The sequence below is a fragment of the Penicillium rubens genome, assembly GCF_028828025.1.
Source record: "Penicillium rubens strain IBT 27055 chromosome Unknown utg000001l_segment0_segment0, whole genome shotgun sequence".
NCBI classification, from domain to species: domain Eukaryota; kingdom Fungi; phylum Ascomycota; class Eurotiomycetes; order Eurotiales; family Aspergillaceae; genus Penicillium; species Penicillium rubens.
Window position 1 is genome coordinate 2778242 of NW_026890599.1, and position 12335 is coordinate 2790576.

The window sequence follows — 12335 nt, forward strand, 5'->3', positions numbered from 1 at the left end:
TCCACTTACTTAGACTTCGGAGGCGCACTACGCCCTAGCGCACAGCGAATAGCATCACAGGATCCCGATTACCATGGTATCGAGATGTATTCTCCGCAGCCAAGAAAAACCCCAATGGGCCTTGATCATCCCGCAACATCCAGAACAAGGCGTCGCCGCCGCCGTATTGCTCCGCTCCCATGCCCGAAGTTGTCTCAGCGGGTGCTTTCTTTGTTGGGGAAAACGTGGCAGTGCTGATCCTATGTACCACTTGTTTCACTCTCCCACCGATGGCACCCATGAACTGGCATGACGTGGCCCCGAGACGTTCGGGATTTGCTCAAGCCCGTTTTGCACCGGCGTAAAATGACACGGAAGGATGTGTTATTATGCATGGTAACATTCCAAGATTACCGCATCATTCCTACAGTTTCTTGCTGCGCAGTCTGTATCCGAGGGCCTAGCGCCTGGACACGCTGTTTGCAGAGCGATGATGGATGCCAGCTTGTTCCCCAAACGAACTTGGCGCTGTGTTGAAACGGAGCAGGCGAAGCCGGAGACATACAACAGTGAGAACATTTTATTTACCGGAACCGCAGAGGGATATGTATGTGTGATTAACAATGCAAATTGAGTTTGAAACGGAACCCTTTCGATTCTTTTATGTCACTAGTGGTAATGTACATTTACGTAGTGTGTACAGTCCGATGTCGCTATGCACGCCAACACTGGATTGGAAGAGTAAAAAGCGAAACTATCTTCTAGGGAATGTGCTCCTATCGATAATAATTCAAATTATATGATGATGTAACTTATGTCCATGCCCTAACCTTGGAAACGATGCTTTAGCGCGCCAATATGGAAACATTTGAATATCCACGAGAAAATAGATAGTTAAATGAGATATCATGAAGTCAATAGTCACATGTACAGCGCTGAAATGAAAGAGAAAAAGCGACGGAAGGAAAAATAATAAAGCAAAGAAGGAAAGTGCTAAGGCAAAGGAAGATCAATAATTATGATGACCGTACGTCGAAGAGCGATGGTGGTACAGGCTGCCCGCATACTCGGAGTTATTGTCGGGGTAGACCGTAGCTCGGCGCTCTTCCTCAAATAGATGATCCTTAACCTCCCAAGTGTTTGGCTTGACACCGACGGAGAATTCCAGATCCTCCTTGGTAATCGAGTCCCAAAACTAAAGAAAGTTAGCAAGAGCAACGCCACAATAGTGAGACATGAACTTACCTTATATATCATCATGACAGCCAGGAGATTGCAGAAAGTAGCGAAGAAAAGGCCGTCCAGGTAATGCTGCACGTTGTTGCAGATGACGTCGCTGAATTGGTACAAGAGAACCTGGCCAATGATGAAGACGACCACACCAAAGGAGATATGGCCCAGCGGCCAGCGGTCATCCAATGTATTCGCAACTAGGAGTAATTGCATGACCAAGTATACAGCGATGGAGATGGCGTTCAACAGGTATAACACCACGAACAAGCCGGTGGTGTTCTGGGGACCCATCGAACCCCACGACTTGAAAGTCGCCAGCGAGATCACAAACGAAAGAGCAAACATCGCTGCAGAGGGGACTCGGATCAACCACACGGAGAGGGCTGTGCCGTCTTCGTACAGCTGAAAGCCGACGAACCCGTTGACAAGAAGACAAGTGCATAGCGCGGATACCAAGCCGTTCTGGACAGCCACGAAGTACGGGAATGGGCCGCTCCCTGGAGGAACAACACCTGCATCAATGAGAAGAGAGAAAAGTGTCAGAGCTAGGTAGATGTAGAAGAAGGTGATGATCTCTTTACGGCCTATCGGTAGTGAAAAAGATTAGCTAGCCAGTTTGCGCCGAATGTGAGCGGAGAGGGAATCAGACGGACCGACGGCAGTAAATTTGGACCGAACGTGTAAAATCATGATCACTGTCATGCTAAGCGCCATGATATGCATGAAGGACGCGGCACCCTCGAAGATTATGGTATTTGCAACCTCAATATTCCGCGCATAGCAGTTGGATATGATGCCTGTTGACCCGGAGATCGCCGACTCTGGGCCCACCAACGAGCACAAAGGAACGGGCGCCTTCTCGCATATCGCGTCGAACTGACCGAACCCCATGATGTCTGGTCACTGGGATGTTGAACAGTGCAACAACAAACAGTTGAGTTCCAGTTGGCGGGTCACGAATCGAATGTCGAGAGTGGACGGCTGGTCTCCACAACGACGGGGTGGGATGGTGGAGGAGATGACGGTATGTATTTCCCCAATAACAGCGCGGCTCTTTCTGCACCCCAGCTGCGCTGTTTCAGTCGACCGATAGCCTCTAGTAGCAAATGTCGAAGGCTCGCGAGTCGGATCACCGCTTTGTCAATTACGAGGGGGGAGTGTCTCAGTTTTCGCATTCAAGATCACGGGATTGGAATTTCCTTTGTAGGTTTAGCGTCGTTGCTAGGTAGGGCAGGCCGAGGTTCCACGAGTGGACCTTCCAAGGTTCCTTCGAAGGTTCTTTGAGACCTTAGTCATTCGGACATCGATCGGAAACGCTAGATCAGAAAAGGAATGGCTCAAAGAAGAGATCTCATGTGACTCGGGTCCGAACTCGGCTCAAGCCGAACTATCAAAACGCGCTAATTATGTGATACATTAAGGGGCCAAGGCACAATAACATCCCATTCAGCTGTTCAAAACCCAATTTACAAATCAGACTAGGCACCGTTGAGACTATACCGGATCCTGTGAAAACCTACTTTATCTACTCCGTACCTTTTTCGGTCTCCACAAGCCGATGGACTCTGTGATAAAAGACATATGGTGCCATGCTGGTCATTATTATTGGTAGTCTACAGAGTAAAAGTTGAGGGTTAGGGTCTTACCTAGTTAGACGCAATTTTGTCTTTTTCCTTTTTGTTTTTGTGTCCATTGAATTTGACTTCGTACGTGGACTGATCTCTTGTCTCCATACAACCCTGGAACTGGGGCATTGTCACACCATCGCGACTGGGGTCTGCCGATCCAATCCGGGGCCTCCTGACTAACAATATACTTTACATTCGCCCTAAAGGTACCTAGGTAGTTCTAGCCCTCTCAATCATTTGTCCGCCAGACCAGCTGCCCAGTTAGGCAAATTGTCTCTACTAACGGGTACAACGACGCAATCCTGCAGAGATGGTTTGATATTCATGAAACCGTTTCCCCTAGTGAATGACTGATTATGTCCCGAACAAATATTGACTATGTGTGATGTACTCGTTGCCTGATAGTAAACTTCCTAATATTCGGAATTAAAATGAAAGGTGTCCATTGCATCAGGTTTCACCAATAGAGCATGGTTTCTAAAGTCTACGATCCTAAAGTAAAATAGAAAGCTTTAACCTTGTATTTCGTATAATCCCCCCTTTTTAACCTTTTTCTTTATTTGCGAGATATAGATGTCACAAGTGGTGGCGGAAGCCGTTTTCCGTATACTACAGATCGGAGAGCTTGTCTCCGATCTTTTAGTCTGCTGCCACCAAAGCTACTTTTTGAAGGGCCCTGATTTGTCAATCTGTGTCCTAGAACGGTCTATAGTATTCCGTCAAGTCCTTCTTCCATGCATTATAGCTGTGTACTCTACTCATATTCTTTCTCGAACAATCGTCTTTCCTACTTTAGAACCGTATGTAAATTATACAGCACCATAAAATCTTCAAATCCGGATGAGTAGCGACTACTAGTGAGACCTCTGGAGCTATCCGTCAAGGTCGATTGTTATGGCACAGAGGTGACGCAAAGCTCCTTTATTTTATTTTCGAAAAAGGAAAAAGAAATTAAGGAAAATGCCTCGGCTTGGTTATTGGGGCCTATCACCGGCTCCGACTGCCCAACATGTCCTTTCTCCGGTATTCCAGGCCCAATCTTGCACAATGTTACAACTGTCGTCACCAGACTCTCTACCAACAAGAGAAATTTTCCATGTTCGCCTGACTCTTGGACAAGGAAAAAGAAGAAGCAGTGCCAAGGGCTCGACAGTTTAGCTTAAGTTCTTAGGAGATTTAAGAGACTACCGAAAGTATTTGTCTCATGCATGAAGATCCGGACTAGCGCCACGTGTGAATATAAGAAGCATCAACGGCTGCGAGGAACCGTGTCGATCTCCCATCTACCCGATGTTTTGTGATGCTGCCGACTCTTTCCTGAAGCTCCCCCTTAACAATATAAATTAAAACGACTAAAGATCACTAGTACAACTAGTCTCAACGGTTATACAAATTAAAGCCTCTCTCTATGCAGGACCCGCTTTCCCGACAAGGGTTGTCTTAGGGGGGGGTGGGGATGGTGGAGAGGATGCCGTGCAGTACTGTATGTTGTATACCTTAGGTACTGCATCTTTATCCTTAGGGATCAAAACTAAATTTATTCTGAATGTCTTTGATTTTCTTTTAATTAATTTTTGGTTTTATCTTTTTATCTTTTTTATCTTTTTTAATTATTTTATTTTATCTATTCCTTGGGCGTCATGGCATTCACTCTACCTAGCTAGCAAACTACTCTTATATCTGGTCGAGCCTCCTATGTTGTTTCTATTTCTTTACTCCCATACACCTTGATCTATATCTCAAGTCCATCCTCTCATATTATAATTCCATTACCTTCCCCAGTTATACTTCCCTCTCGCCATCGCCAATTTCACAAACCTCCTAACCCACCCCCTGATGGGATCGAGATGTGCAACTTTTTCAAGAACTTTTACATATATTCCACCTGCTCCAATCCCGCCGCCCACTTCCTCCGCACCGAGATGGAGGGAACCAAAGACAATACTACTTGCAACGATGGGCCACACGACCGCTTCATTGTGGTGGTGGGCAAATGTGTACTTTGCTCGTCTGCTCGATGATCCATTTTTCAATACGTTGGGCCTCAGGGTACTCGAAATAAAATTTTCACATCTGAAACTCGGTCAAGCGCATGTTCTGAAGTTTCCCATCCCGCTTTCTCCTGTCCGTTCTTGGCGTGCACTCCATCCAGGAACTATGGATTCGGGGGGAGCCGACCCTCCGAGAATCGCGGCTCTCTGAAAAAAAGAAAGGAAAAAAAAAAAACATCTCAACCCATTTTTACGTGACTACGATCGACAAGTTTCTAAAATTCTGCTTTTATTTGAATCTGTGGGGCAAATTGTGCCGGTTTAAACTTTGCTTTGGTGGATTCGTTTCCCGATACTTTGGATTATCGGCTGCTTTGTCTTGATGTCTATTGGCTTTGGGAGCGTTCATGTTTTCTATGTATTTTTCTTTATGTCTTTTCTAGCGTCTGCTACCTTGTTTGGGCTTGGGCGTCTGGTGGTTTTCATATATGAGACTTAGACGCGTGAACCGTCTGATTTTCCGGCCTTGATTCCCCAATTCGGAGGAGTCTTACCCTATGGTTCACTTCAAAGCCCTAGATCTATTTCTTTTGGTTTCGTTATGATCTGAAAGCTCTTTACTTCCAAAGGACAGGAAGGTGAAAATATATATATATTGTACCAGGATGTTGAAAATCCCAGTTAATTTTCGTTAATACTGGCCATTTTCATCTTTACAACGCTAACCCTAATTCGTGGGGTTATCCTGCAGATCTCTATTATACAGGATTGGCATCCAGGCTCCTTCCAAAAGAAGCCTAGATCCATTTGCCGGTATACAGTCAGTATGTAGTTTGATCATGACATTGCTATCTTTAGCATATAAGTCATTATCTCACTATATCGGCGCCTAAACATTTCAATTGGGACTGCATTCAGTCATATCTTCTGCGTTGTTATCACCGAGCCTATGTTATTCACTCTCTTTTACTCTCACCGAGTCTTTCTGATCTATCATAGTGGGAGTATACGAAAAAGAAGTATAAATAGATGCTTCTTTCCATGTATGAAAAGATTAGACAAAAACAATCATTACTTTTTATAGTATATTGGAATTTTCACATTTATAGTAAAAGTTGATACTATTTTTGATCTCAATATATGCTATACAGATCTTCTTTATCTATATATTTAATAGGTTATAAGCCCGGCTTGCTCTATAAGCCGGATTTATACTATCGCTCACCCCCGAGCAACTTATCTTTGAAGCTTTTTTATAAGCTTCAGCCTTTATTAAAGGCACCTACTTGCTAAGTAGTTTATTGTTAAAGCTTTTTTATAAGCTTCCGCTCTTCTAGAGAGCGTACTAAGTCTCGCCGAAGACTATTTTCATCGAAGCTTTTCTATAAGCTTTATCTATCCTCTATCTATCTCTCACTTTATACTTCATCTACACCTCACTTTATCCTTACCATAGCGCCTAATACCTGTAGCGGTGCTGAACCGCCCGGTAAACCTTCTTCTTCACGGTAAAGGACTCCTCACAACCCCCTCGCCGATAACGATCAACCAGCTAATGCCGGTGACAAAGAAGAAGATGGCAACGAAAGTAGTGAAGATGAAGCTAAAAAGGCGACAGATAGGGCTAACAAGGTCCTAGATGCTTATCTAGAGCAAGAGAGGCATATCAGGAAACTATAGGCAGACCTTCTACAGAAAATAGAAGCTCTTACTACCGCATAAGTAGCAGTAACACAACAAGCTTCTGATCACGCTACTGCAGCTTAGCTTTCCCACTTCGCTCCTATATAACATTCTTCTGATTAGGCTACTACTAATCAGGCTACTACTACTTAGCTTTATACCTCTATAGAGTATATCTTAGAGAGTATTAAGATAAACCCGGAGGAAGCTATACCAACACTTCGGCAGGGGTTAACCCTAGTACCCCATCGAGAGCAATCTATATTCTTAATGAGAGAGTAGACACTAGTTCTTTCTGTAGCTTAATAAGAAGCTACTGTAGTTAGATATCTCTCCTTCGTGGAGAATATGATAAAGATGGGAAGAAAGAGAGCATAATTCAAATTCCTAGCTCTTACTAGGAAGGCAAACTACCGTTTATAGGCCAAGAATGTGAAGCAGCTTATAAATTAAAACCTCCTCGAACAGATAATCGAGGGATAGGTAGAAGAACTACCAATTAGTCATCTATAGTACTTCACGTTGAAAGTGCTAAAGGGAGACACACAGCTTATAATAGCTAATGCTGTTAGTGTAAAGATTAATGAAAATATCCGCTTTCCTAAGATTCTAGAACCGGAGCGGATCTGGAAGTCTCTACGTGATCAATATGATACCGAAGGAGTCTTTACTGTATAAGAAGGTACAATAGCTATTAAGAAGATAACGAGCTCCAAATATAGATCAGTCTTCGACCTTATTAAGATATTTAAGTCTACGTGGAATGATAAACTTGTGACCAAAGAAAGCAAGTTATACATATAAGAAGAAACTGATAAAATAGAGAAATGTATTGAGCTTATATGCTATCTTAATAGACCTAAATGGCATATATAGAGATCCAATTTCGACGTATTAGTTAGTAAGATATCTAACCCAGTTAACCTCTACCAATTTAACCGTATCTGTGGAGAGCTCTATAGAGAAGAAAAGGTTATCTCTACTAGCAAGAAATCTAGCAGATCCTACGTTACGAAGACCTAGGATAACGAACCTACCGAAACTGCACTATCCACCCATACCAATTTTAAAGGCAAAAAGGGGTCGAAAGGTAAAGAAAAAGGCAGATCTTCACTATCAACAAAAACCATCCCGTTATATATATATTGCAAAAGACGAGGATATACCATTGAAAAGTGCTGGCAAAAACACCTAGAACTAGCTCCGGCTAGCACCAATGTGAAAGCTATAGACGTCTTTATCACTAAGACCTCTCCGGCTATTAATACAGAAGATTAACCTTTATCCAAAGCACTTTCGACATTAGAGGATTCCAAACCTGATATGCTAAAATAGATTTGTGATACTATATATGATGCTTTTATGATCTACTCGCCGGACTTTTTCATACCGGGGACTAGCAGACCTTATAGCACTAGTATACGGATAGCCCTTGGGACTAAAACCGTTAACGGTCTTATCGGAGATATGTTGATAACTATCGACGACGGTAGTAAAGAGGGTAGAAACCTTAGACTCTCCAACACTATATATATACTAAACCTCCGGATTAATCTAATATCACAATACAAACTGGCTGATAAAAGAATTACTATAGAGTTCGGAGGTAAAAAGGTCCTTTTTAAAAGGCTAGACGGAGCTATTCTCGTAAAGGGAAGACGCTCAGGCTAAAACTAGCTTCTCAATATAAAGAAAATTCACCAATTGCCAATCAGTAAGGAAGCTATATTGTCAATAGATGTGTAATGCCTTACTTCCTATTAGCAAGAGGAAGAACTAATTTTCGACAACGAGGATATAGATCCTGTATCTTTATTTGCCACTATACGGAGTTAGCGGCAGATAACTAGCAATTCTAGCCAAGAAGCAATCCAAAACCCCGCTACCAATACACCGGGAACTGTATCTACAAGATCAAAGAACCGCTTGCAAACTAGCTTAATTCCACCGGATTCTTCAAACACAAATTCGACCCTAATACAGGAGCAAGAAGCTCCAATTTTAACGGAGCAAGAAGCTCTAATTACAACACCGAAGGAGCAAGAAGCTCCCTAAATTATCAAATTGAAGAAAGACCGGGTTAATATCGATATATGGCATCGAAGACTATGCTATATTCACCCCAATATAGTTAGGGAGACCGCTACCGCAGCAGACGGTATTAACATTAAAGGTCTCTCTATCTCCAAAGAGAAATGCTAGCATTGCACAATTAGCAAAGCTTAGCTAGCACCTAGGCGTGCGCCGGTGCTATACCGATCCACTAAGACCGGAGATCTTATACACCTAGATCTCGGTGGCGGAGGCAAAATACCCCGCGGATTCGGTAGTTAGGCCAGGTATTGGATAATAGATATCGACGACTTCGACAGCTAGGGAGATGTTCAATTCACCTCTAACAAAGACCACGTTACGGATCTAGTCATTAATATAAGCAAGCGATATATCAACGAGAGAGAGCTTGCTATCAAGGCCTTTATTACCCCAGATCTGCAAATGCTTTAACAAACCAAGCTTCTAGAGTGTAGAACAGAAGTTACAGCTTTTCAAAGCGATAACGGGGGAGAATTCGACAACTACCGCTTGCAGAAATGGGCCAAAGACACTAACACGAAGCTATACTTCTCTGCCCCGTACGCACACAGGCAAAACGGCAAAGTCGAGCGCATGATGCGGATCATCCAGGAAAGAACCTGTGCTATCCTACACGATATAAAACTCCCGGATTATCTCTGGCCGGAAATCATGAAAATGGTCATGATGGTACGAAACCTCACTATCTACCATGGAAGGAAGCAGCAAGCAACTTCAGACCAAAACCAACCTACCAAAACTCCATACGAAATCCGGTACGGCAGGAAGCCAGACATCAGCTTCCTACGGATTCTAGGATGCAATGCATACGTTGTACGAAATCCCGAGGAAATACGTGTAGCAAAATTCACCAGCAGACACCTTCAACCCAGAGCTTAGCTCGGGAGACTGATAGGCTATACCAGCTATCACAGTGCATAGTACAGAATCTAGAAACCAAGCTAGGATCCAGATCAAAAGGGAGAAATCATCGTTAGGAGAGACGTGATATTCGACGAGGGGGACGACTGGACATTATACAACAACCTAGACCTACCAAAACCGCAGCAAGAAGTCCCTCGAATAAGGACTCGATTCCCTAAACCAACCGCCGAGGAAGCTTCTATCGACGAAGACCTACTCTTTGATAAAGAGTATGACAAATTAGACCAAAACGACGGAGAAGCTATTGAACTAATTGAAGAAATATCAGATACAGACTTAGATGCTTCTAATAGAGCTCCTCCTATATTAACGGAAGAATTATGGTAGCTCAATAAAGACATCAGAAACCATATCTATAACACTATATCTCGTGAAAATAAAGCCAAAATGTAAGCATTCACAACTAGCATTCACCTAGATCTACCACCTTTACCCCCTATGCTATTAATGAAATCTGTCGATTCTAAATGGTTTGATAATCCAAAGACAGTTTTAAAGGTAAAAGCTTTACCCTTTTAGCCTTAGTAGTATCGTGCTATGAAAATTGAGATAGCCTAGCTAGATCTCATTAGCACCTAGGAAATGGTCCTAAGACTAAAACCCTCTCCTAAAATCAATATCTTGACCGGTAAATAGGTCTTCAAATTGAAAATCGATATAGATAGACTACCTTTGAAATTCAAAGCTCGCTAGGTAGCGAGAGGTTTCTAATAAAGAGAGTATCTTAACTATAAAGATACCTTTACAAGCACCGGAAGATACGAAACACTTCGAGTCCTCTTTACTATAATAGCTAAAAAGAGACTCGAAACGGCCTATATCGACATCGGGAATGCGTATCTAAACGCTCTTCTCAAAGAGATGTTATATATAAACTACCCTAACGGACTCGAAGACAGATCTAACGACAAAGTATGCCTACTAAAGCGTAGTATATACGGTTTAAAATAGTTAGCTGCCAATTGGTCCAATACCCTCGGCAATTTCCTTCTGAAAAACGGCTTCACAAAGTCATCTACTGATCTATGCCTTTATATAAAGCGCACTCTATACAGATCTCACCCCAACTAGGGTGATTTCTCCTCACACGCTCTATCTAGCTCTCGCTCTAATTAGGGGGCCGATATTATCTATATCTTTGTTTATATCGATGATATACTGATTGTAGCTTCGAATATAGGATTAATCAACCAGACGAAGAAGCTGATTTCGACAAAATAGACGATATCAGATCTCGGAGAAATTCATCACTATCTCTCTATAAAGATCACATACTAGAAGGAAGTAGGTGTACTGTCTATCTCACAGAAGACATATATCAACCGAATTAGCAAAGCGGTAATAGAATCAAATGCTTTATCTACTTCTTCTAAGACACTTCTTAAGCTAGTCATCCCGCTGAATTGCATTCCTACCAAAGAGCAAGAACACATAGCGACAAGCAAGGCCGTCAAGCAATATCAATCTAACATTGGTTCGGTGAATTATGCTAATACCGTTTCAAGACTAGACCTTGCTTTAGCAGTGAGTATACTCTCCCAATTTCTCATTAACCCTAACGAAGAGCATCAAAAGCTAGCAACTAGGTTACTTGCTTATACCGGGGGGACCAGCAGTTACACTATCACATATAGAGCAGCCAGTAACAAACTAGATGATAACCTTGATCTCTAGGGATATGTCGACGCTTCCTATACATCTGGAACTTATATGAAGAGTCGAACTGGCTTTGTTTTCTTCTTTACTAGAGCTCCTATCTTATAGAAATCCTAGTAGCAATCTAGCACTGCCAAATCTAGCGCCGAAGCTAAATATATAGCTCTTTCCACCGTAGGAAGTGAAGCTATCTAGCTATAAAGGTTAATCAATAACCTCGATCCTCGACCTTTTACACCAATCCCGCTATTCAGTGACAGCCAATCTGCTATCTCAATAACTCTTAATCCTAAGAATGCTAGACGCACGAAACACATTGATATACATTAGTATTGGATTAGAGAGTAGGTTGAGAAGAAACGGATCATCCTACACTATGTCAAAGGTGTAGAAAACATTGCTAACGGCCTTATAAAGCCGCTCGCTTTTCCACAGTTCAAGCTCTTTATAGCTAGACTAAAACTAGATCCTATATAACTAGATCTATCGACCCCTTCTTCTGATTAGGGGGCGCTGATTAGCGCACTAGGAAGCATTTTTTATACTACCTCCTATTATAAAGCAGTTTTCATACTACTTCCCATTTGCAGCTTTTACGCTACCGAAAGCAGCTTTTACACTACTTCCTGAAGTCTTCAATACTTCCTACTTCCCGAAGTTTTATACTTCCCCTTTTTCCTACAGTTTTCATACTATATTAATCTTTTTCAACATGGATCTATTTTTCACCTTTTTGTTATTTACAACAATGACCCTTTTTTTTTCTTCTTTGCACTTCATACGACTTCGCATTAAGGGGCGTGTTGAAAATCCCAGTTAATTTTCGTTAATACTAGCCATTTTTATCTTTACAACGCTAACCCTAATTCGTGGGGTTATCCTACAGATCTCTGTTATGTAGGATTGGCATCTAGGCTCCTTCCAAAAGAAGCCTAGATCCATTTGCCGGTATACAGTCAGTATGCAGTTTAATCATGACATTGCTATCTTTAGCATATAAGTCATTATCTCACTACATCGGCGCCTAAACATTTCAATTGGGACTGCATTTAGTCATGTCTTCTGCGTTGTTGTCACCGAGCCCATATTGTTCACTCTCTTTTACTCTCACCGAGTCTTTCTGATCTATCATAGTGGGAGTATACGA

At 42.4% G+C, this 12335-nt stretch overlaps 3 protein-coding genes across 3 annotated transcripts; 1 reads left to right on the top strand and 2 right to left on the bottom strand.

Moving 5' to 3' along the window:
* Window positions 1-34: 34 nt before the first annotated feature.
* On the bottom strand, window positions 35-280 carry N7525_001094 (uncharacterized protein; the record flags this gene model as incomplete). The annotated part of the gene is made up of 1 exon (XM_061211762.1): window positions 35-280. The coding sequence occupies one exon, from the start codon at window positions 278-280 to the stop codon at window positions 35-37; it is 246 nt and encodes an 81-aa protein (XP_061070988.1).
* A 708-nt stretch (window positions 281-988) lies between these two features.
* Window positions 989-2103, bottom strand: N7525_001095 (chitin synthase export chaperone; the record flags this gene model as incomplete). Its single annotated transcript, XM_002558274.1, has 3 exons — window positions 989-1174; window positions 1225-1796; window positions 1866-2103. The coding sequence occupies 3 exons, from the start codon at window positions 2101-2103 to the stop codon at window positions 989-991; spliced, it is 996 nt and encodes a 331-aa protein (XP_002558320.1).
* A 1-nt stretch (window position 2104) lies between these two features.
* N7525_001096 (uncharacterized protein) lies at window positions 2105-2312 on the top strand (the record flags this gene model as incomplete). Its single annotated transcript, XM_061211763.1, has 2 exons — window positions 2105-2236; window positions 2259-2312. 2 exons carry the CDS (start codon window positions 2105-2107, stop codon window positions 2310-2312), a joined length of 186 nt encoding a protein of 61 aa, XP_061070989.1.
* Between the last annotated feature and the right edge of the window lie 10023 nt (window positions 2313-12335).